At 41.0% G+C, this 27,536-nt stretch overlaps 1 protein-coding gene across 1 annotated transcript in view; it reads right to left on the reverse strand.

Moving 5' to 3' along the window:
• Nucleotides 1–27,536, reverse strand: part of LOC122772769 (CD276 antigen-like) — a 54,840-nt gene that overhangs the window by 26,510 nt on the left and 794 nt on the right. Inside the window, exons 2-3 of the mRNA XM_044031029.1 lie at nucleotides 17,003–17,353; nucleotides 14,244–14,540 (exon numbers count right to left, since the gene is read on the reverse strand). Of these exons, the coding sequence (XP_043886964.1) occupies nucleotides 14,244–14,540; nucleotides 17,003–17,353 (648 nt within the window). The remainder of the gene's footprint in view (nucleotides 1–14,243; nucleotides 14,541–17,002; nucleotides 17,354–27,536) is intronic.

A 27,536-nucleotide genomic window follows, 5' to 3' on the forward strand; every position in this document is an offset into this window, starting at 1 on the left:
GCTAGTGATGCAGTGTTCACAATGTGATGAGCTTAAGATGCATTCAAGAACCCTCTCAAATGGTATCACTTCTGCAAACGTGCATGCAGTCCACCAACTAAATGCTTGCTGCTGCCATCATTTAAAAACACAGGCACTATATGAGGCAGTTATTGGAGTAGAAATTGATTAAAACTTTATTAGGTTTTGTAACATTTTAACATAATAATGAATAGTCAAATTACCTGATCAACAAATAATCAAATAATTCTAGGGACGGGAATAGGGACAACAATATTTGTTACACAGCAGGAGAATTATGTGTTTGAAATGACTCAGCTGTTGTTTACAGCTTCATAGTTCATAAATGGTCTAAAATGACTGTATCGGATTTGTCATTGGAACACACTGGTTTGTGATATCCATCCCTAGCCCTTATTAATGCCCATCACTACTGTATGTGTCATGGTCTTACCCGTGTTTATGAAAACACTAATATAAGTTCAGGTCATGCTGCTCTGCCCTAGTCTGAGATGGAGATGAAAGTGGACAACTATATCACCACAAAACAGGTCTGTCCACCTCATATAACTCTAGCTCTCTCTCTCTCTCTCTCCCAACATCCCCCATGTCCCCCCCAGCCCCAGTGGGGCCTCAATTAAAAACTCCTCTGATGTCTAGTGACTGACAGAGACTCCATCACTTCCACACATCCCTCTCCACTGAGAGTGGCATTAAGATGTTGGAGGCAGAGTGGACTATTGATTTTCTCTTTTCTTTTCCTCCCTTCTAGTTGCACCATTTCTTCACCACGCCATCTAAGTAATGCAGGCAGGACCTGGGCTCAAAACTCAGTTTACAACTTTGCGTTGTCTACAATTTTAATTGACTTTTAAACAAGAGCTGTCTTTGAGATGCTGAGGACATGTAGGAGAGAATCACTAGTGACAGCTATCATGGCCAAAACAGACTCTCTGGCTGCTTGATAATGCCAAGTGAAGGATCTGGGAGCAGAGTGACAAGGACAAATAAGTATGAAAGAACTAAAGAGACATTTAAAACAGAGGTGATGCATTGATCCTGCCACACAAACCCGAACGTCACTCTTCATCAATCGAACTACATTTTATTTCTCTAAAGTAAGTAAGCCCTGTAAAGATTTCTGACAAAATATAATCACAACAATGGCACATTATCCTCCTCTAAAGCTGTTGGGGATGGTGAAGGTTATTGCAGACTTTTAACCTCCATATCCACATTTAGCCGACACAAACCAACATTAGCATTCATTTGTGGTTGTGTTACTGGCCACTGCATAAATGTAAGTTCAATATTCACTCTCCTTTAAGCTCTTTTCTTTTCCTCGACCAGCCCCTGGGAGAAATATCTTGCTCTTTAGCTGCTAAATGCCTCACTGCTCACAAGGTAGTTGCAAGGGCTGTCAGCCTGCCATTTAGTGCTGGTCAAGTAGCCTACGGTGGATTTATCAGAGGATTTTTTTTTTTTTAAACAGCTGCCTGCCGCTGCTGGATATGATGAGAGCAGAGAGACTGCACCAAACGGCGCATCAAAACAATGAGCTGAAATGTTCTGCAGAAATGGGGGTAACTAAAGTCAGTGATTATTTTACCACAAGCAGCACCTTTATTTAATCCACTGCAATATGCAGCTTTATGCAATCCACACTGAGTGCAAATTCACATGCTAACACCAGGAAATTGCTGTATGTACAGGATACAGATCAGGTAGAATCATAAACAGATTCAACTAATACTTGCATGAAACAAACACAGGACAAGGACACAGGGCATTTTAGCAGCTCATTGTACCAAAAACAAACTGCAGCTTGAAACTTGATCTTGAGTTGGTCTGTGGGGTGCACACCTATTGCTGAAACAACTCATGTGTTGCATCAGCATAGTGTGAAGTGGGTGAGAAAAAACATCAGGATGTGAACTATAACATGATGCTCACTGAACCTTCCATCGAAGTTTCCATTTTAGTTGGGAATCTAAGTAGTTGCACTTGCTTTTATAAAAGTCTTGTTGTTTGATTTCGATTGAGAGAGCTACGCACTTGCGCAGTGTTTCTGGAGTAATATCGTTGAGTTGGAGTTTGGCCGTTAGGAATCAGTGTTTGTTTCTGAAGAACAGCATCAGTCGCCGCTTACAAGGTAACATTTCTGCAGACACCATGACAGGAGCCCTACAACACAAAGGCATGCGAGTTCCATTTGAAACATTTAAATGCTGCCTGGACCACTTCAAAGAGTGCTCTTCCTTAGTATGCCTCTGCCACTGCAGTCTTACTCAGAGAATATATGATGACAGATTTTTTTTTTTTTTAAAAGACATGTCTCTGTATGTCTTTGCCTAGGGCTCTCGTTATAAAACAGCATTTCTCATTTTCCTCTGCATCAGTCTTTAGTGGTTATTGAAGAGAGAGATGAATATTCTCAAAGCACTTGAGAAAGCCTGGCCTCCGACTTTGGAGTAGGTCAGCTTGTTTCTGTTAGCCGTGTGTCTCGAAAACAAAGCCAAACCTCTTCACATGATTATTTGCCTAGTTTGAATGCAAATACACACACGGATGCTTCGGTCAGAGGTCAGGTTTGTGCCCACATTTTTTTAAAACATTTTTCAAGATTTTCCATCACTCACTCACTCTGATTCAATGAAACAGCATGTATAGGTTTAAAGCAGGATAGGATTCATATTGTTTCTAATATCTTTAACCGCCTCATTGACAAGTCCCATTAAATTTGGCTGGCTGTTGTTTCACACTGACATTGTTAGTTTAAACAAATGACTGCTGTTTGTTAGCCAACAGTAATATCCACTACCAAACTAAATGATGTGCATACATAAGTCTCGCAAAAATACATTATAACCCAAAATAACCACTTAAAACTGTTATGAGTATAAATATTCATTACTGATATTACTTTAAAGGGAACATTTATACTATATTGCAGTCATTTTACAAAAGCAAAAAAATCTACTTGAGGCTCCGCTTTGACAGTTGCTTCAGAAGTGTCCCTAACAATGTCTCTAAGATATTCACAGATCACTGTTGAGTATAGCGTCTTATGGCTTATAGCTTAAATATACTTTGTCTCCTTCCAGCAATGTTAAAATATGATATCTTGGACAGACTGTAAAAATTACTTTGTAAATTTCTCTCCATGGAATATAGCTAATAGCACTTTCACAACCTGTGTCTAGCAAAGTTATTTAGCCTGTGAAAATGTTCAGCCTCTGACCACACGTCACACCAGTGTCCCACAAGGATGCAAACACTTTCCACACAAATAATACATCATGACTAAAATAAGGCTTCCTAATGCACAAATAAGGAAATATATCCTCACATTTACTGTGTCTAAAATGAGGGCTTGGAGCCATGTAAGTAAGTTTTGATAAAGTCTAAGTAAGTCTCTTACAACGATAAAAAAAAGAAAGAGGTAATTTCTGCCAAAAATGCTTGTTTTGCTCTTCTTAAGTATAAGCCTCGCATAGATAAATACAAAAAGTGTACAGGAAAAGACACAGAGAGATGTCTTGAAGAAAAAAGCAAATAAAAGATATCACACCTCATTTTAATTTTTTTTTTAAACAACTTGCTAGGAACAATCCACAGTGCTACAGACTACTATTTAGTTGTACTTGAGCAAGGCACCAACCTATAAAAGTCTGACATACACAGGCATAATTACACTTTCTTGGCTGTTCCCAGTAGTGAGTGTTTTAATCTGGCCACTGCTGTTAACAGCGTGCATGCTAAGCAAGCACTTTGTGGGTGAATAAAAGCAAAACTGACAGCAATGGCTTTGAGACAATGCTTTTTCTGCAAAATTACATACGTCCAAAAATGAATACTGACAACTTCTTTCGTTTATTGCCAGTTTTAGTGTGCAGTCATCACAATCAGCTGGGTTGAATTTCTGAAATGTGAGGGCAAATGTGTCCAAATGTACACTGTGGATGATTATTACATCTCCCAGAAATTAGTTACTGACACCACATATTGCTCTTTTTTCAGATACACAATAGACCTGCATAGCCTGATGTGCAAACACATGCCAGGGAGACCTTCAAGCAAATGTAAAATTGAGTGTGTCCTCTTTTTCATCCTTTTCTGACACCATTACGATGCACATGACTGTTGTCGTCGAAGCCGTCTGCCCCCTTTGCTTTTAAATGTATGATAAATAAGAGGTAAATACTGGGAGGAACATTATTTAAGACATTCTCGAAGAATCAGTGGCAGATTTACAATGTGCAGGATTACAACTTGAATCCTATTTTAGTCTACAACCTTGACAGCTTCTCTTCCTGCTTTGGAGTGCCAGCACTAATTCTTACCGTGGCACACAATACAATACAGGACACACTTGCTTTCATCTTTAAATGCAAGTCAGCTCTCTGCTGAAGCAGCACATATTTCAAGCCCATAAATACTTAGATCTACATGTCACAATGTTGTTGCATTATGTCACGTGGCTTCATTCAGATGCAGTGAAATATTGAAATCTAAGGACATCACTTCTCAGTCTGCACAACCAACACTGACAAATTAAATGTATTTGTGAGAACGAGAGTTATGACTGAAATTGAAACACCCTTACTGAAAGCGCAGTGCAAGAATGTGTAAATATCTAAATTCACTTCCTAATCTTTGGCTTTAGACGTTTCATCGCATTTGTGATATGTTTGAGGCATACGATGACATTTTGGGAAACATATTTTCTCTTGCAAAGCCTGTTCTCATTATCTTCAGTCTCTGCCTGCTCAATGTTTAACAAACTCTCTGGGAAAGTTTTTCGATTTAGGCAAAGCCATCCGCCCATTATCTATACCGATTATCCTTTGAGGGTTGTGGTTGAGCTGGAGCTAATCCCTGCTGACATTGAACGATAGGCATAGAACACACTGGGCAGGTAACAGCCTATAACAGGGTCGACATATAGCGATAGACAACCATTCATACTCACATTCACAACGATGGTTAATTTTAAATCTCCAATTAATCTCATAAAACTGCATGTCTTTGGACTGTGGAAGGAAACTGAGTACATGGACGACAACAACCCACCAGAACACATGGGAGAAAATGCAGACTGGTATTCCAGTGGAAACCTTCTTACTGTCAGGTGACAAGCACAGGCCATCACACAAAGCCTTGGCAATGGTAGAGTAATGATTTTGTGTCTGCTAGCTTTAGCCTCACTGTGTATTTATAGTTATTTGTGCATCAGTCCTTCACTGTGCAGCAGGAAGCAAATAAGCTTTTCAAGGAATGTTCATTTAGTATAACATTGGACAAAGCAGCAAATCTGGCTCAATGTCTGACTCCTGTTACAAACATTTGACTTCAGTTAGGCAGAACTTGATTTCTTGATTTCACAGCCATAGTACTCAACACTGTTTTGGTTTGCTCAACCCCTGTAACAACCGCATCAGGAAAAAACACACAACATAACAAACAGCCATCATTCTTCATTTGTTGGAATGAGTGGCTGAAAGCATTAAGAGCGGTGCATTATAGATATGACAGACTCTGGTGGTGTGAGTCACCGAGTCACCAGTCTCTGCCACTGAGAGTTGCACTTTCTGCCGCAACACACACGGTGATGAAATTAAATACAGTTGACAATATTAATAAGGTAAGAGGAGCGAGTTTGTTTCCTTGTAGCAGTTGATCTGTAGTGAGCTGTAAGTTGTCAGACTCTGGGGAGGCCGGTGTGGCAAAGAGTCCAAGCCTGCGGGGGGATATTAATACAAACTGAAGGGGATGTGAGTCAATGCAGGCCACTGTCCATTCATACTGGTCTCATAAGGTGCACGACTGCAGCATGGCTTAATCACAGGCATTAATGTGCTATTCGACTCTGGGGTTGAAACAAATGGCTCTGTAATAGGTGAGTGTCTTATCATGCAGTGAGTCAGTGACTGTGTTCTTACTTCCAAGTCAAGCTGTCAGTGTAGAGAGTGGTGAGTGAGTTGAACACTACCCCAGTTGCCAAACTTCTTTCATCTGTGACACGGCCACACTCAGTCCGTTCTTAACTTCCATTTTCACACTTGGTAATCAATTACTGGTCTCTAGAGCTATTGAAGAAAGGAGCCACCTATCCTGAGAATAAGCTAAATCTCTCAACGCCTCCTAATTGAAAACACATTATGGTGTTAGACAATGCTCTTTGTGTATAGCCAGCCACTAATTTGGACTGTTTGCATGCAAAGAACAAAGCAATTTACTGAGGTTGCAAACATCCATTGCAGGACAATAATTCATGGTGTTATCAGGTGCAGAGTTTAAACATCAAATAAATGGACTGAATAATTAAATAACCAAACTTTGAAGGCATGCCCAGCCATTTGTTGGTGGCTATTCTCCCAGTGACTCTGAAAAGCTGAAACTAATATGATTTCATATCAGGAAACCAAGACTGATGGCAGACCAATCCCTCTTACAGGATTTAGAGGGAGCTGTTTGAAATGTATGCTGCAGGGCCATAACGGTCCCAATGATAGTCCTTTTTTTAAGGTCCGAATTTAAAGTCCAAAGTGAACCTGATCAGCAACAAAAGAGGGCTTTTGTGCATTTACTGCCATCATAAATACAGTGCACTGAAAAGGAAAGCAAGGAAGGATGGAGAGGACACACAGGTTTCTACAAGGCTGAGGGCCGACATAAAGATGTCAGACTGCGGTTTGTGGGAAGGCGGCATAGGTGGGGGATTACACTACAACGATACTGTGGTTTTATAGAAAAGATGGATACGCAGAGGACATATACAAGGAGACAAACACGAATTTTAAACATTCATACATACACATCAGGAGGAGATGCTACATCGATATAGATTTTAACCCATGCAAAGAAAAATACCAAATAACAGTGCAAAAGAAATCCTTCAATACCAAAAAGTCAAGAAAGCAGAGATGAGGGTAGAATAAAGGAAAAATAAATCCCAATACAAAGGAGATGAGCCAATTTTTTTTCTTTCTGATTGTGCCATTCTAAAATAGCAGCACACAGATCAGAAACTGCCCACAACTGAATCCAACAAAAAAAACAATTCCTAGGAGAGCATGACATACAACTTTGCCCTGGCCATAATACAAGGATAATGTTTTCTTTACTGAGGATGCAGAAGATAAGGTTTAAACCTTTCGGAGCACTGGCAGCGGCAAGTGGCCCGAATTAATAATTCTCATATGAATTAATGTGATTAAAATAGTGCCATTTATGCCTACCTGGATTTATTTTAGATTTCATCTGTCTATTTGGTTGTTTTCCCTGGCTGGGTTCCTGATAAGACAGAGCAGGCATTCAGCAAGAGAAAGAAAGCCTGTTTGTGCACTGGACACTAATTAATACAGTGCTCCGTTGGGAAAGTAGCCTGCTTGCTGCTCCACTGACAACAAATTCATTTATACCGCTGCTTTCTGCTTCTCCAAAGACTCTGTTAATTGCATTTAAATTAGTCCTCATTTCATTGAGAATAAAGACAGGCACAGTGGTTTGTCATAGAATCTGGAAGGCAAAACATGATTTTCGGCAATATATTAACCAAGACTTGATTAACGGGGATTCTAGCAGAGAACAACCTGAACATGCTTGTGTGATGTGAAGGATAATTGCAATTACAGCAATTTCAGCAAAGCAGCTGCTCTACAGAGAGAGAGAGAGAAATTTCAACCAGTAGATATCTGCATTCTTCTGTTAAAGGAATACTTCACCGATGTGTATTTAGCTTTGTATTACTAGAATAGGGGTAGTCTTTTTAAACAATTGTGCTTCCCAACCTCAGTTTCCCCCGAGTTGAGAAATATCTTCATTCTTTTCTTTGTTACGTGCCCACCAGTGACACCTGGTCCTGATAGCTTAATGTTAGCAAAGATGGTGGACACTGACACTGAGGTCCTGGCCCCTACGAGTGAGTCTAAATTGTCCGGAATTACCGATGCAGTTTCAAGCCTCGGACCAAGTGTCACTGTGGGCAGGGTTGGGAAGAACAATTTTTCAAAATGACTACCCCTATTCTAATAATACAAAGCTAAATGCAAATCGGTGAAGTATTCCTTTAAAGTATTCCTTCAAGACATGTTTTTTATGGCCACATCATATTTTCAGAAATTCATTTGAGAGAAAAAAACCAACAACGTTTGATACAATGTTAAGAGAAAACCCTCAGTGAGAGACATCTTAGAAACACTATTGGAATGAACACTTATAGCTGGAATAAGCTGCGGCAGGTAGCTATTTAGGTGGCAACATGCTGTCAGGATCAAGCTCTGAAGACATAATAACACAGTGAAGTGAAAGGGGCAAGAAACAAGCTGACATACATCTAATGAAGGGGAAAACTGCATAATGAATAGGTTAATACTCTCACACAGACCACCTACCATTAGCACCTGTGTTAGATTCCATCTCCAAGATAAAGGTCAATGTTTATATAGCAATTAAAGATGTTTTTTAACCTTGATTTATCCAGCGAAGGTTGGTTTAGCATGGATGTGCTTCACAATAAACATCCCCCTTGGGAAAATATGCCCCACAAAAAAACAGCATTATACCTGGAGTAAAATATATTGGCTCAGAAACAGACTTTGTGAAAGAAAGTGGAAGGTCGCGGGGAAACTGGGAGGATCCAACTGAAAACTTGCACATGTGTGAGTGAATGTGGTCTAGTTTAGAAGTGATTCAACATTTTATTGGACTTTTATGTCATTTATATGTTTATATTCTGAATAACAGAAATGTCACAATTTATTTTGTAAAGTGGGTCACAATGGTTTGTAATCTTTCAATTGTAGGTCCTTACATTTAGGAAACACTAGTCTGATAGACACCAGTGCTTCTTAGGAATTATGATCATTCCTCCACATGGGAATAAACTTGGAAAAAGTGATGGTGTGTATTCCTGCACATGGGATTGTAGTGGATTCAGAAAAGACTAATAAGAGCTGGATGAGAGCCCCATGACATTTGGTTAAAAAACAATTTGACAAAAAAAAAAGAAAAGACTGATCGATGCAAAGAAAATAAACCACACCAAATCAACTTAACACAGTCATGCCTGCCAAGAGAGAGGAGCAGGCAGGGTCTGTCTGCAGACTGCGAGACAGAAGACTGCAAGACAGATTAACACTAGCTCCAAACATATAAAGTCTACTAAAACACCAATCTAGTAAAACATTTTAACACAACAAATCCCCGTTATACAAAGGACTGTATAATAATTTCTTTGGTTCACATTAGCCATGAACACATGATTTGCTTTTTAAGAGGAGCAGCACTGATTTAGATGGTCCATTAACAGCATCTCTAATGTGTGAGATTAGACTAAAGACTAAAGATGTGAGTGAAGTTTAATAAATGAGTTAAGCATTTGCAGTTAGTAAGAAACAAGTTTAGCAGATGTCTGTAGTCTGCTCCTCATATTTGCTTGGGGCTAAAAGCTAGATGATACATTAGCCACCATAAAGAAAACATGTCCAAATATCCAACAGAAATGCTGGCAGGCACGTTGCACTGTGGGTAGCGCAGCACAGTGCTTCTCAAAGTGGGCCCTGGAATCATCAAAAAAACAACAACAACAAAAAAGCTATAAATTATGAAATGATGCCTTATCAGGCAGGACAAGGGGTGAAGAAATATTTCGACAGTCATAAACGACTGAATGTTTTCATGACTTAAGTGAGAGTGGAGTGAGAACTTGTACGGATGGTGCGGTGGCAATTACAGGCTAAAAGAGTGGGGTTACTGCATGGACCTAAAGGTTATTGTTATGCACTGCATGTTGCATCTGTATTCACATCCAAAAGCATGGGCACCAGGTTTTCACTATTCTTTGAACAAGGCTGTGACTGCAGATAATTTTATGTCAAGGACACTGCAATTACTTTGTAGGGACGTGAATGCTGGACACTCTGAAGTGTGATCTAGTAGTTTAAGTTTAGCAGAAAGTATTTGAGCTACACAGAGAGACATCAGTATTAATGAGAAAGGAGAGAGTAAAGAACACACTGAAGCTTTGCGAGTACCACTAGCAGTACGCACATGCTTAATTGGAGTTAGGATTATGGGGGAGGGGTCTTGGAAAGCTTTCTCCTCTGAAAGATGTTCCTCTCCCCAAAGCTAACAAAAAAAAAATAGTGCAGCAGCTTTGACAAATAAAAATATAAAGATAGTTACCAATATTCAAAGTGTTCTCTATTTAGTATTTCAGACAGTCAGACGTATAAACAGTTAAACTTCATAAAAAGGCAGCTTGGACTTTGTAAAGTTTATTCACTTGTGATGAAATAATGAGCACACCAACACATGCAAGAGAAGGAAGTGCCAGTGCCACAATAAAGAAAGGTCTGGGAATGAGAAACAACTCCATGTTCTTCCTACTATCAGGTAACAGTGCTAACCACTGAGCCACTAACTGCCCAGTGAATGCCGCTGCCAGTTAGATCAAAAAATTCTGCAGAAATTCTTCTACACCATGTGGGGTGATCTCCCTTCCTGTCGGCGAGTTCATCTCTTGCCTGTCAGGTCGCTGTGCCACAGCTCTGAGCTCAGCAAACGTTTTCATCTCCATCTTGCTTCCTGTCATCCACTTCTCACCCCTCCTAACCCCCGTCTCCCTCTCTCTCTATCTTCCTGCCTCATCTCTCTATCTCCTTCTTTGCTCCACTCTATCTATCTCCATCCGCACACCGTTCTCTGTAAATGCTGTGCCAGCAGAGTGGTGCCGAGGAGATGGCGCCATCCTCATTGAGAGAGCAAGCAGATGGAGTGGGGGTGGCGCCGGGGGGTGGGGGGAGTTCAGTGACAGGCCCTGAAACCCAGCCATCAGACAACACACTGCAATCACACCGCTTCAGTCGATGGGCTACATCACTAAAAGCTCCACATTCAGAAAAGGATCAGTAAAAAAATGATAGGACATAGACGCTTGATCCCCCAAAAATCTGAAAACATGATTCATTTAAAGGAGAAAATAGTGGTCAAAATAGGCTTGGAGTATGACATCAAGACAAGTAGGGCAAGAGGAGGAAGAGGAAGAGGGGGCGGGGGGGTTGTACACAAGCACACTTGCCGGGCAAGCAGACAGGCCACGGTTCATTTGAGGACTGAAGCTGCTCCTTTCCATCATTCGACTCTTCATTAATACCAGCTGTTTCTCTAGGTCTCCCCCCGCATCTAAGCCTTGCTGCACTCAGCCACATCTATCAATATCCCGGCAACACAAAAACACTGCCTGTGCCAACCTGGCCAGCACTCTGTCTGCAGGGTGTGTTTACAAAAAAATGACCGTCTCTGAGGTGCCTGGTGATCATGTGATCATGATCAGTGTGCATGTGTGCCCTGTGCATACGTTGTTGGCATTTGGGATGTTTGTGGTGCGGTGGGGAACCTGGTGAGAACTACGAAAGAGGTAGGATTAACATGGATGACTTCACACAGACTCTAAAGTGCAGCTCATGCTAGTGCTTCGTTCAGTGCGGGTAAAGGGTTCATTTTGTCAAAATTAACCTTGTCAAACTCCTGTTCTGCCTGGGGGAGATTTGTATTACAATTGTAATTTTTCAATCAGAGACTGGGGAGAGTGTGAAATGTTAACATGCTTGTCGTATTCCCCCTACAATCTCTCGCTTTTCTTACTCTCCTATTCCTTCACTCATTCTCATAGTCCATTTAAAATTTTAAGCAGATTTCAACCGTTCTCCTAATAGGATTCTGAAGTGCCTGAGCATGGTGAGTATACAGAAAGTGTGTTCACTATATCAACACAAGCTCAGCGCACTCCAGCAGAAGAGTTCTGCTAGGTCAAAATTAATTACAGAAGCTGTTAAGCACACACCAGCTGTTGTAAACAAACACAAATATATTTTGATTTCAAACAAGCCCCCTTATATCACGGCACACAAAATACTGTAAATCTTTTATGTGTTTACGAGCAACTCGGGCCATCATCAAGCTGTGCCCCTACTGAGAAACTCTTATTAATGAACACCCAGTTGTTGAAAATCACTATTACAATGTTTTAATTAAAGAGTTTCCTCAGTTTTCTTGTGGATTTCATTTGCTCTCGCTCTTTCAATCATTACGGCGTTACACTTCAACAACACCATTGCTCTAAAGTCTTTTTCTAGTCTTGGTTGTTTAAGCTGATTCCTTCATCTTCATTCTTCTGAGTTCTTGAAACAGCAGGACCATGACACTCAAAGCAAAGGAAATGGAAATCAGCACAAGTATACTAAGTTACTTCCTTAAATCTGTTGAAATATGCATGAGCAAAGGTGTACCTGGGTGGGTTTGTGCCACCTAATTTTATAACATATTTAAATAACAAAAGAATAAATCACATTTATAGATAAATTGTTAAATCAAATGTCACCAGTAGTGTGCTGCTGTGTTAACCACAGATCTGGAGTCAAACTCAAATAAGTACTGTCTGTGAATATGTACGCTGAAGATTGTCTGATTAGGCAGTGTCCCCAATCACTGAAGGATATACAATATGAACAGCAATTTTGAATAAAAGTAATAGTTTTCCTTCAATAACACCACACTGCAGTAAATTAAGTACTGCATAATATACTGACATAAAAGTGACTTAATAGCTTGCTAAAAAAAATTGTCAAAATTTGTAAAAAAAATTATATTACAGAACAGACAAATAAATCAAAAAAAGAGCATAAAGTTGTACAGAGAGACTCTTAATGAAGTAAGGGCTTGTTTATTTCACTGTCATTGGTACAAAGATGAATTTTATCATTAATGCTGGAGCAACTGAAAATGGTGCAGCTTCCTCTCCATTGTTGGTTAACATTATAAACAGAGACAGTTAAAGCAGAAAAGTGTATACATTTTAAAGAGCTTCCTTTCAAACTGCACGGAGAGCGAAACACAGTACTGGGGTGCTGCTTACACCTGGTACTTTGCCAGATTCATCTATAGTGAGGGCGAATCACTGCCACTGTTGATATGTTTAAGTTACCACATGTGTATAAGGGGTTTAAGGTATGATTTAAAATGTAAGGTTTCAAACTAAATGGGGGTGAAGGAAGAAAAATTGGAAATATCACTGTCACTCTTTCAAATCACCTGCCTGGAAAATAATAAGAATGCATGACCATCTAAGTCATCAATTCAGACAATTCAATCTTTTTCCAAGTGAATCTCATTTAAAGAGGGGAAATAAAGAAGGAAAAAACCTGGCATGAAATGTAATAAACCTGTAATAGTGCATTGATCCAGAAAGGAGGGGAAGGGAAGTAGCAGTCACAATGACTCAGACGCCTTTAACACGATTACCTCTCTGTAGTATTTCATTCTCACCATGTGTTTAATACCTTTCCACTCCCCTAATAGTTCATTTCACTAGCTTTCTGTACTGTTTTGAGAGTGGCCAACCAAACCGTTGGAAAGGCCAACCTCCTTCAGCTGTCCAGCAACCCTGCCCTGCCAATCGGCCATCCTGTTTCCAGACAGCACAGTCATTTCCCAGCCCACTGGAGCAGCACTCCGTGACCTCTGCCTTGACCTCTGCCTCAACAGTCCCAGCTCCAGCACCAGCTCCATCCTGGAGAGCAGGCTTGGGCCACCTCAACTTATTTATGAGCCATTTTACACAGTGCTGTTCCCATTAGAGACCCTGCCTCAGCCCACCTTACATGGCACTCTCCTTGCACTTAACACTAGCACGGCCAGAGGGGCATGGGAGGTGGATGGGTTGATCATTAGATCCATCACTTAGGTGCTGTCACACACACAGCTCAAGATTACATCACTCAGAGAAACTTTTTGGTTAGAATAATCCCTGCAGATGAGGGAGAGCAATCACTTTATCTTACATACTCTTTTATTCTGTTTTGCCTTTTGAAATGTGTAATGAATAGATATTTGCCTATCATCAGGGAAATAATAACCCACTGGTAATTTAACAACCCACAAGAACTTGTGCTTCTTGGCCCAAATTGGACATTTCATTAATCCTCCGTCATTGCTGTGAAGCTGATTTGAGACTTCAAGAAACAAAGAAAGAAGCTGAAAGAATAACAACTAAATGAAGATCGATTCACAAAAGCATGCAAGACTTTAATGAGAAACTCTGCAAATGCATGACGAGATTAGGCTGTGCTGGTAACACTAAAACAAAGCAGGGAGCTAGTGAATATTAGCCAGTTTACTTTGCCAACATTAACTAAAAGAGCTAAATTTACTATTAAAGGGAGATGAAGGCCAGTACCCACCTGTGATTGTGACAAAAGCGTAGCCTTCCTCCCCCAGAAGAGGGTTGATCAGTCGGCAGCTGTAGGTGCTATTGGGCTCCAAAATGACTGTCAGCACACTGGTCATGGTGAACAGCCCCTCCTCATTGGCGACCACTGAAGTAGTGATATTTTCTGTGAGGTTGTGCCCGCCCCCATCCTGCCATATCACACCAGCCTCAGGAAAACCACCATAGGCTGTGCAAGTCAGGGCCACTTCATCACCTGGCCGCAAATCGGATTCAGACTGCAAAGTCACCACAGGTTTGGAGTAGGGGGCTGAGAGAAAGAAAAGTTGGAGGGGGAGGAGAAAAAGAGGAAGGGAAAAGATAAGGGAGCAGCTGGTACATACAGTGAATTTAGTTAGATTCTCTGCAGCCCTGGGAACTGTTTGATGCGATTCGAATTAAATGCTTAATTATATTTACAGAGCTTAGCATAACTTGGTGCTCAAGATCTCACAGACATTAGACAACATCAGTTGTACATGCTCCTGATGCTGCATCCCCACACTTTGTACAGAGCCAAAGCACTGAGCCATTCTCAGAAAGGAAATCCAGTGGCAGTCAGGGGGTGAAAGTGAGCCGGCCTGGGAGAAAACTGGCTAGCTCCCTATGTGGCAAATCATCACTTCTCATATCCTGAGAGCTGGAATGTGACTACAGAGGTGGCAGAGAAAGAGGCTGCTTTTTTTCCCACAGCCAAAACCAATCGTAGCACAGCAGACAGCTGGGTGAAGCTAAGTGCGATATAAAATTAATTTTGTCTGAAATGTAAACTCTTAACACACAGACAGCATTAATGAGCAGATTTCCATGAAGGGCTCCTTACAATTTGCACCTTGCCTCCACTGCATGAAGGAAGTCTGCAGTGTGAACTGTAAAAGCTGGCTAAAAATAAAACATCTATAAATCTAATACGTAAAATTGAGTCAATTTGTCACTGTTGGAGATGTTGTTTTTCCTCTCCCAGGCCAGAAGAAAACAAATATTATTCATTAACGCTGCCTAATGCACATCCATCCTTAGAGAATACAGAAACAATCTCACAGCAGATATAGAAATGTGAGAGGAGAAGCACACAGTATCATTATAAATAAATAAAAGGCTCTCGGCTGTGAAGGTGGGGATATAGTCACACAGCAGAGATGTTAGTGATGGCCAATTGACCGTAACAACAGCTAATAATCAAAGTCAGCACATTATTGACCATGACAGAGACCACAATCAGTGCTTATTGACCAAAAACACTGCTCAGCAGCCCTGAGGAAACTGTTTATCACCTGCTTACATCTTGTGAGAAGAAATTACCCTAAATCACTGTCTACATTAGTAAATGTACGACACATTTTACTGCATACTATTAGTGTATATGTGTGAATAAGCACTGGGGTCAAATGACTTTCAGCATAATCAATATAAAGTGTTAAGTGAAACTTTGATCCAAAGACTGTATAATGAAGCAGCATTTATACAATCCACTCATAATATTGAACAGGGTAAAAAAAAAATATTTGTACAGCATTTATTACTTTAGTTATTGATTAATGGAATATAAAAGTATGCTTGGTTAACTTGTGGGGGAAGGAATTAAAGGGACACAACACCACATTTACTCATCAAGAGTCCTACTTTGTAAAAACTGTCGCAAACTGAGGAAATGGCATTTTAAAGCAAGGGCGTTTATTTATGGGCCAATAGAAGACAGACAAAAGATACTGTTAGATTGTGTAGTGGAGAATGTAGTGTTCAGACTAACTAAAGACTGACCCAAAGTGGCAAGTCAGGATGTCTCTATCTCTCAATATTCTAAGTCTGTTTGTTTGTTTTGAAATCTGACTCCAGCAATAGTACATTCCTTTACCTCGATAACATTTAAATAATTTGAAAATAAACATAAACAAGGATTGCAACCAGCATTTTCTTTTCTTTTTGTAATCTAATCTATGTATGTCTTCCACTTTCTAATAATTGCTCCCACAGTTGATTTATTCACACCAAGCTGCTTGCCTGTTGTAGATTCACTCTTCCAAGCCTGGTGCAGGTCTACAATTTTGTTGCTGGTGTCCTTCGACAGCTCTTTGGTCTTGGCCGTGGTGGAGTTTGGAGTCTGACTGTTTGAGGCTGTGGACAGGTGTCTTTTATACAGATACCGAGTTCAAATAGGTGCCATTAATACAGGTAACAAGTGGAGGACAGAAGAGCTTCTTATAGAAGAAATTACAGGTCTGTGAAAGCCAGAGATCTTGCTTGTTTGTAGGTGACCAAATACTTATTTTCCACCATAATTTACGAATAAATTCTTTAAAAATCCTACAATGTGATTTCCAGGATTTTTTTTCACATTCTGTCTCTCACAGTTGAAGTGTATCTATGATGAAAATTTTAATTTTAAGTGGGAAAATTTGCACAGTCGGTGGCTGACTAAACACTTTTTGCCCCACTGTATTTTCTGAGACACTGAGGCTAAGAGAACTTTAAGTTTGAAGTTGTAATTTTTTTTCTTCCTTTTTTTTTTTTTATAAATTCAAGTGAATACTGATTACTGAGCCCTTCATGGAAATGTGCCTGTTAAATGTACCTCATAGGATGTCAAGCTGAAGCTAAACTGCAACTCTCACATTGGTTAGTGCAAAGTCTTTGTTGTGTATGTGTCTATCCTCTGCATGCCACTGTTTGTAACAGCCCATGTGCACATTCATTTGTTACTACATGTGTCATGGGCTAAAGAGTTTGACTCACCGGCCACCTGCAGTGTCAGAGCAGCACTGCCATAGTCTTGCACCCTGACGAAGCAGGTGTAGCTGGCTTCATCTGCCACCACCACCCTCTTCAGCAGGAGCGAAGCATTGCCCAGGCCCAGCTGGCCAGGAAACAGGCTGGTACGGTTGGCGAATCTCTCGGCCTGGTCGGCCAGCTGGTCATGCCCTTCCCAGTATGCGTGCACGTTGCGTTTGGTGTCGGTCAGCTGCCAGAAGACGCTCAAATCTGAGAGGTTGAAGGGGCCAGCGTGGCTGAAGGAGCAGTTGAGTATGGCTTCCCTGCCATGCAGCACCACCACTGGCTGCTCTGGGACTTCAACTTCCATCACAGCTACAAGACAAAAGACGGTACACATGAGTAGTGTCAATAAATACAAAATATCCTCAACAGGAATGGAAAAAAAACTAGCAATTGTGTTTTTATCTACACAGAGTGACATTTCCCTTTATGCAAGGAGATGTCAGATGAACGTCAACAAAAAGAAAAAAGTGCACAGTCTTCCCTGCAACCATCTAAACTCCTTTCTAAGCTCCTGTGCCAAACATAACCGATTTGTCACCCAGCTATTCTAAAATACACAGTAAACAGTAGCCCTGGTTTCATATAAACGGTTTCATAAAAAGAGAATTCACTGAATCACAACATTCATTTAGTGCACTGTGTTCAAATGTGACTGACACCTACTCAAATATGAATATTTTTGAAGGAAGAATCAATGCAGCAATCAATGCAATATAAGCTGCTACTACATCAGAAACATCCACTCTGTTTGTGCAGCACAGCAGCATGCAGCGGGTGAGACGGGATGAAGGCAAGTGGAAAGAAAAGGAGGGATCTGGAAGGAAGCAGTAGGACTTTGTTTGTGTTCCTATAGGCTTTGCCTCCTGGCAATGGCTCAGTGCACTGAAAATCAGAGATGGCGGCAATAACATCTGTACAGCTTTAGATAATCGTTAGTTAAATCTAAAGAACGGAAAAAAAACGGTAGAGTGGGGAATAACTGCAGCAAAGATCTTGACTTTGTGTTTTAGGGGGAATAAAAGGCGACACTTGGGAACAACTGTGAGTTTTCAGTGCATCTGTGCTTAATGCATGCGTGCGAGTGTATTGTTTGTCTAGACGAGGCCAAAAGCATTGAGTACACTGCCTAATCATTCTGGATTAGTAGCCATCTTGGGCTGTTCCGAGTACATCCATAGTATTCTCAAGAGTCAGCAATCTCCATTGATCCCTGTCTGCTGTTATACAACTCTGAGACACTCATCAGCATCACAGGGGAAGGGGGGAAAAAGCCAGCCGGCCCCTGAGGCAATGCACTCTACTTTATGCTCAGCCTCTCTAATTGTTATAATCACAGTGGCATTTTAGCCTCCTCACCTCTTTTGAGCTCTGTCTATCACAGAGCTAACATCAATGTTGAATCACTTTGCCATGAAGGAGATTTGACTGCTGCAGAGGTGCAATAATTACTTCCCCCATTAACAACAAACAAGTCTTACATCTGAGGGGGCTCATATATAAATGGGTTTTGTTCAGTCGAGGCAGACCTATTTTCAATCCTATTCCTCCAATCCCAGGGAAGTAGCCTCTCAGCATCACACCCCCATACTAACCTGCTCATCTGTAGGAACAGTGCCACCTGCTGCCTTCACTTACAAGTGCACAGATGAACAGCACAGAACGCTACTGATACATTGACGCTCCCCCTGAGGTACTTGGTACAAACAAATAAAAAAGAGAAAAAAAAGAAGTTTGCCCTTGTGAAATAAATTCATAATATAAACTCACCTGCCTTAGTTTTTTTTCATGGGTGACCTGCAATATTAATATCTAGCAGGATACTGGGGATTGTGCTTTTGTGTAATTTTACCTGCCTCACTAAACAGCACCTGTCGGACCAGCTGGAGCTATGCAGCACTTCCTTCTTCTCTCGTAAAATTCAATTATGATGAATATCTTCCTCCAGAAACACAACGAAAATAAATGAATCCTGAAAAATGGGAGACCAAACTGGTTGTTTTGCATGCTCCACTATTTTGCATAATTGATTCATGCCTTGGCAATACAAATTCAACCTGGAACATATCAGAGTGTTTAAACAACCCAAGTGCCAGCAACATGGAAATTCTGACCCCTATGGTGAAAGTGGTGCCGTTTTTCTGTTTTTTTAAATTTCCTTTACTGTGATTACAAAAGCTCTGCCGTTGCTATGGGGTTTTCCTATCACCCCGTATTCTGCCAACAAGCACCCAGCAGCACAACAACGTGGCAAACAATGCATGAGAGGTTATCAGGGCAAAGCATGGTAAAGGCAGACAGCATTGTGTCGCCCTCAGTGGGGAAAACAGAGCAAATTTCATTGGAGGTGGCCCAGCCTTTCCCGAAATGAATAGGTCACTAGTGTTTTTTGGTAGGAGTGGAGGGTCAGTGACAGCCCTCTGCAAGATGTGCATGTTGAAGGAGGAGGAGAGATAGCAATTATATCACTCCCCAAGCAGCCTGGGATGACTCACACCACTGAGTTCATACAGGAAGGAGGATGGGAAAGAGTGAAACAGAAGAGAGAGACAGGCCGGCGTCAAGCTCACACTCAGAGATACTATCTGGAAGCAAGTCAAGGAAGAGGCTGTGGTGGAGCCTTGCTCGCTACTCCCTCAACACGGACCAAAGCCATGTAAGAAAGGAAACAGAGACAGAATTTCCTTCCCCCTTGTATTCTACATCTCTGTCTCACTCTTCATCTTTCACTTACTGCTTCTTCAACCAGTGTCCGACCACTGGGCCCAAGGCCCAAGGAGGATGCGGTACTTAACGCAAAATTATGTGGAGACACCAATCTGCTGTTGGAGAGTGAACACAAGGGAAACATTTTTGCATTGGGTCAAGGGGAGAGGAATGGGCAGGAGGCAGACTGACATCATGGAAAATAAACATCTGATGTCCTACTCGTAAGAGATGAATTTGCATGAGACAAAGTGAATCACTCTGCACACTTGGCTGGTTTTGATCTGGAGCTGGTTTCAAGCAGCACGTTCTGTACATCAGCTGGCAGTTTGATCGTCTCTCCATAGAGCTGTGCTCAACATGACAAAAACATGTATCCTTCTGAGAGATAAATGTAAGTAGAAGGCGTTAAAGATTACAACGTGAAATGTCTTGGGTCTGAGAGCTAGTTCATGCCTTGCAGCCTGGCCCACGGTGTCCTCTCTGGGTTTGAGTGGGGATTTCGCCTCTACCTTCTCTGTCTCCATAAAGAGGTGCTCAGAAGCCGTAGAGGGCAGGCTGGGAGATGTCAGGCTGTAGGGATTTACACACTGCACTTTGTGTTTATGGGCCTTAGCTCTGTTTGAGTGCCTGCAAGACAGAGACGGGCACTTTCACAGCCGACATGAAATAAACTCATTACAGCCTTTGCGAGAACTGGCAACGGGCCCTCGCTTAACAGGGAGGCACGGGTCTGGCTAGGAAAGGCTGCAAAGAGATCTTCATAGAGCTCTCCACTCTATTTTTAAGTCTTCCCACCACCTTGTCAGTATCAACACCTGCTTTTGTCCTGTTTTACCCAGGTGTACAAAGCATCAGTGCTGCTGGATACCCAGTGTTTTCACATAGTGAACTGAGGCTAGCAAGGCCCATGAGGCAAGCGTGGAGGCTGAGTGTGACACTGAGACAGCGTGGGATGAAAGCAGACAGCAAATAGGAGGATCACAGTCTGTATCGGGAGAAGGCATTCAGGGTGATGTGTGATGCCGTTGGTAAAAAAAAAAATCCAGTGAAAATTTCATATCCCCCTGGCAGATACAGATACATGCACTGATACAATGTGCATTCGGCAGCGTATTGGCAAAAATACTGTTGGGAACATAGTGTGAATACAGATGCACGGCAGACCAAGTGAATACTGCTGCAGAAGTTCTCATATCACACATTTTTCCACTGCGAAAAATGTATTAACTGAAATGTATTTCTACAGACACATTTCGCATCTACAAAGAGAGAAGGGTTGATACTCAAATTAAACAAATTTAAGAAGAAGTACTTGAGAAAACGTGTGAAATAGCAAAGCTCTGTCTTTCTCAGAGGCTGGAATCACTCTTTTGATCATCCTTAATTTAACAACCTGAGCCGCAGCATGCTGCAGTGGTAGTGAGTTGTATCAAACTGCCCATCATTACAAAATTCTATCTGCTCAGTCCCTGTGGGGGAAGAAAATCCTCAAAAAGTAATCACACTAATGCGAGAAATGATCAATTCTGTGTGATTATGTTCATTGTTATTTCATTTCTCCTGACATTTATTGACTAAAAAGGAAAAGATGAATGGTTGTCTATTATAACTTAACAGTAACAAAGTATCATAGTATTGTTAAGTATTAGTATCTATGAGCAGCAGTGTTATCAATAAAATCCAAACAACATCCAGTCCTACACACACACACGATTTCATAGAGGAACACACACCCAGGGGCCAGAGAACACATTGATATTCCACACCTGTATGACTGCTGACAGCACCACAGCAACACTCTGTCTGAGGAATTGGACATGAGGCACGCTGACACTACAATGGAGACACTGTTACAAAGCTGCTCTGGAGCAGAAAGGTTCATATCAGCATCAGCAGCAAGAGACACATAAGCACATGCACCCAGCACTGTAGTGCAGAAATCTTCAGAGCCATAATACTGTATCTGACACACGCAGACACAAAGGAGAAGCACAGTTTGTTCAAGGTAGTTTAAAGCTACTAACATTTCACCGGCCATCTGTGAGGATTATTAACATGATTCACTGACCTCAAATTCAGTTGTCATGATGAGTCAGTGGTCATTGGCAAACACACACACGCCTAGCAATACCAAGGCCTTCCACCTCATTAAACAACACAGCTTCACTCAAACTTCAGTGTAATTACAATTCAATACCATTTCAACCACAAACATTAGCACCTCAGTATCTTCTCATAAATGGCAACAGTTCAATAACTGAGCACAGCTATATACACAACCAGTGGAGCTATACATTAAACACAGCGAAGTATAGACATTATTTCAGCTGTACTGTATATCAGAACCCACCACTGTGAGATACAACAGGGGATTAAAGGTTACTGTGATTTTAGAAAAAATAAAAATGAAGCTCCAGCACTGGAGGGCAAACTGCAGGAGTAATATTGACACAGCAAAAGTAAACAGGTGCAATACTAACAGATTGCAATGACTGTATGGTTTCAGTTGAGCAAGGAGACAAACAGATGAAATATACTTTTACAACACTGCCCTCCTCTGTTGAAAAATGTGACTGCAGCTCAAGACATTTTCTTTTCAGGCAACTCTGCACCACCTGAACATCAAAAGACTCTGCTCAAAGGATCCGTGAGCCCTTTCATTCTGATTATTCTCATAATATAACCAATCGCTGTTCAAGTCAGAGGGAAAAGCTTTTGATTTCACGATGTTGAGGTGGAGCTGCAAATTAACATAACGCTATGGTCTGAAAAATATGCATTTGGAAAACACGGAGTTGGCGATGGGAATATGTGAGATTATGTGACAGAATATGTGACAGATTTGGTCAGAAAACAGCCGTGTGAAAAATCTTGTCTCGTGCAGTGGTTTTCAAATGGCCACAGTATGGATGAGATTAAGTGTGACTTAAAGCCTTCTGCAGTGTAGAAGGGTCACTTTCAACATTAAGCTCTGAACATAATCTCTTCCTTTCCCATTTTTGCTCCAGAAACTCATCATGGAGTGTGAGTGCCCTCGCTCAGGGAGAGATACAGGTGATGGCAGATGGGCAAGACAAGGACTTGCTTATATCCAGCAATGTGATGAATCAAGGTGAGACCCACTTCTATGCGATCTTTCTTTTCTTTTTTTTCTGTCCCTCTGCTCCCTCTGTCTTGCTTCTTTCCGAGATGTATGCCATCTCATATCCCTTCAATAACCTGTTAATGGGCACCCGCACTCAGATAATAGCGCTGGCTGAAGAACAGCAAGCAGATAAGGAAAGCTCTAGCTCTAGCTTACGAGTGAGAGAGAGACAGTGAGCCTGAGACACAGGAGGCTGAGGATGGATAACAGAGGGGCTGGGGAGGTGGACAAGGAAGCACATCAATGCAGAAGGAGGGTCACAGGATTAGATCTGATAAAAGAGCAGGCCATTTTCTAGTAATAGCGGGCTGTATCGCGATCTACATACACAACAACCACAATAAGAGAGGAGCGAAAGAGAGAGAAAGAGCTGATGATGACAACAATGGAAGACAATAGAAAAAATGCTTTGTACTGATATTTTTGAGCAATATAAGCAGGGGTGGGACGATAGCACTTTTACCAATATCTACCAATATCGATATTAGTCCAATACAGTCATTTTAGACCATTTATGAACTATGAAGCTGCTTACAACACATTTCTGCCGAGTCATTCCAACGACATAATTCTCCAACTGTGTAACAAATATTGTTCTCTCAAAAAAGAAATAAATAGCCCTAATATGACTCAGCTAAATTGCTTTTATATATGTATTTACATTTTTACAGTCTGTGCATGGTGAAGCATTTTTGAATTGTATCAGATTTTACATTTATAAACTGTCCAATATCTGATCCTGTGGTTCTGACTATTATAGTACCGATAACGATTTACATTCCTAGATATAAGTTAATTTAAAGTATGTTCATATTTACTGTACATGCATAAATGTAAATGTGTACTTTACATGTGTACATATATAAGTGTGCATGTATATTTCTTTTTTCCTTTAACTATGTACTTTTACTTACCCTTTTTCCTTTTCTTTTTAAGAAGGGCAGCATATTGTTGGCAATAAATTGACCAGCATGTATACTTGTTTGCTTGTGTATGAACCTTTTCAGTCTCTGCTGTGTGTAACTGTTTGTTGTTTGATTTTGTGGCCGAATAAAGTATACTACTACTATTAATATACTAACAGCAGACTGATGGGGCAGGCATTTTGCATCCGCTAGTTTCAAACCCCAGGATGAAGAGAGGTTAAGCAAGAGTCACCAGCTGTGCGTTGTGGATGAATGAGCTGCCGTGTCTGACTTTACCGGAATCGCACAATTTGCCGTGGCAACATGCTAGAGGACGGCGTCTCCCAAGTTGCTTCCTCAGCAACTCGGTAGCTGTGATGCTTTCCAAGCACAGATCAACGTCCATTCAAAAATTCATCACAGCCCACTTGACACACACACACACATGCCTACAAACCCGACTACCCCTCCAGAACTGCTATCTCTGCATATTACACATATCATTTTTTAAGGATCCCACCGGGCAGGCTTTTTAGGACTTGTTGAAATAATCATGAGGTGCTTGTTGGGTAATGCACTGTGTTTCATCGAGAGGGTCTGATGAGTGGGAAAACGGTGAGACAGAGACGCGCCAATAGAGACTGGTCATTATGTATGCGTTGTGGCGAAACCAATCTTTGTTGAGCTTGTCCTCGATTGTTTTTAAAAGGATACTTCACTGGACGCAATCAAATTAGCAAGAACATCACTGATACGGGGTAATAACCCTAAATTGAATTTCTGCACAGGCTAAAGTGCCCCCTCGCTGCAGAATCAATTGCTGTGAAAAGAAAAGGAGGACAAGAAGGACATTCATAGTTAGCAGACCTTTAAAAAGTCCACCAGAGATGCAGGCATGAGCAGGCTGTTTTCACGCTCCGTGGCACCACCATAATGTGTGCCTGCCCACTGCAACACTAGATGCAATCTATCCAATTATGCTAATTAATTTGAATTACCTTACAGCCCCCATCTCTGACAGTGGAATCAGGTCAGTTTTCATTGTTTGGGAGCTAAGAGTAGCACATGGCGTTAACGGAACAGAAAGTATGACAACAACAAGCACTTAGCTTTGCACATGGCTGACACAGCTGCAATCACATGTTACTGTACATACACACTGCAGATCCAGAGTTGTGGAACACCTCTCTCATGTTTAAAGTTGTTATTTAAATTACCTTAATTAAAAATTGAATTAAAATTCCGTTCTTTTTAATTTGATACGACTCACCCGGCAGCTGTTTTATTTTTTTTAAAGACAGACACATGCACTTGCATCCTCTCATGCACTTTAAACCTTCACTACTGATTTACTTCCTGGTAAGATGATGGTTTATCATATACCAACCAAATTGCTTTGTTTGGTTTTTTAACCATTTCTTTACTTAACCTCTAACCATTTAGTTTTTTTATTGACACACCGTCTTTCAGTAGGTGGACAATTTCAGTAGAAACTGTTACATAACATCGCTCTTTGTTTTATATAAGGGTAATGAAGGTTGCATAGTCCCTATTCAAATAAATATACATATTAGGCTATACACCGGATGTAAATTAAGAGAATAAACTTCTGCTTATATGAGCTTACACAATATAACCTAAATCAAGTTATAACAGGCTTGTTAATAAACTTTTTGCCCTGGTTTAAACTCTATTCTTTTTTTTTTATATGTGATGTATGGCAGGGTCTCGCTATTTTAATTAGATTTTAACTTTTTCTTACCTCTTCACTTTTTGTGCATATATTTGAACTATTGTAAGGTGTCCTTGGAGGGTAAGAAATGCATAATGAAAAAACAATAGAATGTATTATTAATGTAGTAATATGATATAAACAACCAGAAGGGGTGAAGCAACAGGAAGTTGTTGTACATTTTCACACTCCTGCGTCTTCAAAAGTGTAGCAAAGAACAAAAACAACAAAACCTTTTGTCAAAAAGCATCTTCGCGGCAGTAGTGACATAACAGCTGTGCAGTGCTCAGTGTGCAACATCAGGGCGACGTTCCCCTGGGAATGATCCATCATCTGACTCCTGAGTCAGTTTCCAGCTGGGGGCTAAACACACAATACTGCAACAGAATGACAGTGTTGTCATGTGCACTTCTCGTCTTGTTCTTCCACACATATTATTCTCACAATAGGAAGTGTTTGAGCAGAGACCACATAGTGTAACTGTGTGAATATAAACACTGGTTGAAGTTATCAAGCAATGACAAGGTTGAGAATAGGAGGAAGATTACAGCCAGTAATCCCAGAATGTGGCCTGGAGACATATGATGCTTTTTCACTACAAAGTTCCACCATGACTCAGCTCTACTCTACTTGTTTTTTTGCTTTCCCGTTAATAATAGTACCTGGATCTTTTTTACTACCTGCTCTGGCGAGTTTCCAAGAAAGCTGAAGCAATACTAAATGGGACGTTGACAGACTGCCAGCCACTGACTGGCAGAGAGTCTGCACTGAAAGAGTCATGAGCCCGACGTCCGGCACAAGAATCAGTCCGAACAATGCCAAACTGTAGATCAGTTTAAAAGACTTAAGAATGAAGACATGCATTAATCTCCAAGGTATAGTGAGGAAATTTCTAAAATCGCAATATTTACTGCAAAAAGCCGGCAATCGCGAGTCACATCACAACCGCTATATTTCAGTTTAGTGACTGTGTCTGCACTCCCGTCATGCAGGAAGTACTGAACTAATCTTTTTGAGTAACTGATTCTAATGATTCAGTACACCGAAAACTGCTTTAGAAGTCACTAGTTTGCGTGTGTTGCATATAAAACAACATCACGCCAGTTTGCTATGATGACCCCGCCCATGTCAATGAGTTACTATAGCAATGAAAATGATAAAGTTATAAAGTTCCAGCCGCGCCGAGTCGTGCTGGAACTTTATAGTAGGAAAACACCAATAGTGGACCATGGATCATATGAACCCAGACTTTCAGAAGATACACACCTGCTCGTGTCACTACAGATATCTCTGTTTGTTTGGCTAACAAAAAAAAATTCAGTCAACCAAAGTCAACCTTTAAGTAGTTTTAAATAGACACCCAAACAATTATCTGATTTAAAAAATATGAACTGCCTTGAACAGAGTTAACACCAATGCACTCAAGATTAAACATTATGTGTTTTGGTGAAATGCAATTTAAATTTCATGTATGAAGAGGTTTTTTTTTGTTTAATCAGACAGTTGTACATGTAGCAGACATACAGACTCCAACCATAATTCACTTAGTGCTCCATTTGGGAGAGAAAAAAACGGAATAATTGCATGAGCAACAATAGCCCATTATACAAGAGTTAAAGAGCTCCATCAGTCGACACCACCTCCTCCTCCTCCTCCCTCCTGGTGAGAAGAGCGAGTTAGGCAGCGGATACCACACAGTCAGTAATGAGCAGGCCATAGGCCCATTTGTGCTGGGGCAGAATAAGTCCCTAATGAACCACTGAAGACACTTGGGTCCACTGAGTCCAGACTGAAATGTGCCACAAGGATGTTGTGTCAACTCAATCAAAGAGCAGAATGGGAGAACAAATGATGGTGTTTGGACTAATTCAAATTCTGGAGGACATCTTTGAGGTTAGCCAAAGTATTTCAAACACTCCCTCTTCCTCAGGCTGCCTCAGGCTATACGTGGATATCAACATAAATCACCAAGTACGACATTATAATTTATGTTACGTGTCAGCC

Source organism: Solea senegalensis, linkage group LG7 (genome assembly GCF_019176455.1).
Source record: "Solea senegalensis isolate Sse05_10M linkage group LG7, IFAPA_SoseM_1, whole genome shotgun sequence".
NCBI lineage: Eukaryota > Metazoa > Chordata > Actinopteri > Pleuronectiformes > Soleidae > Solea > Solea senegalensis.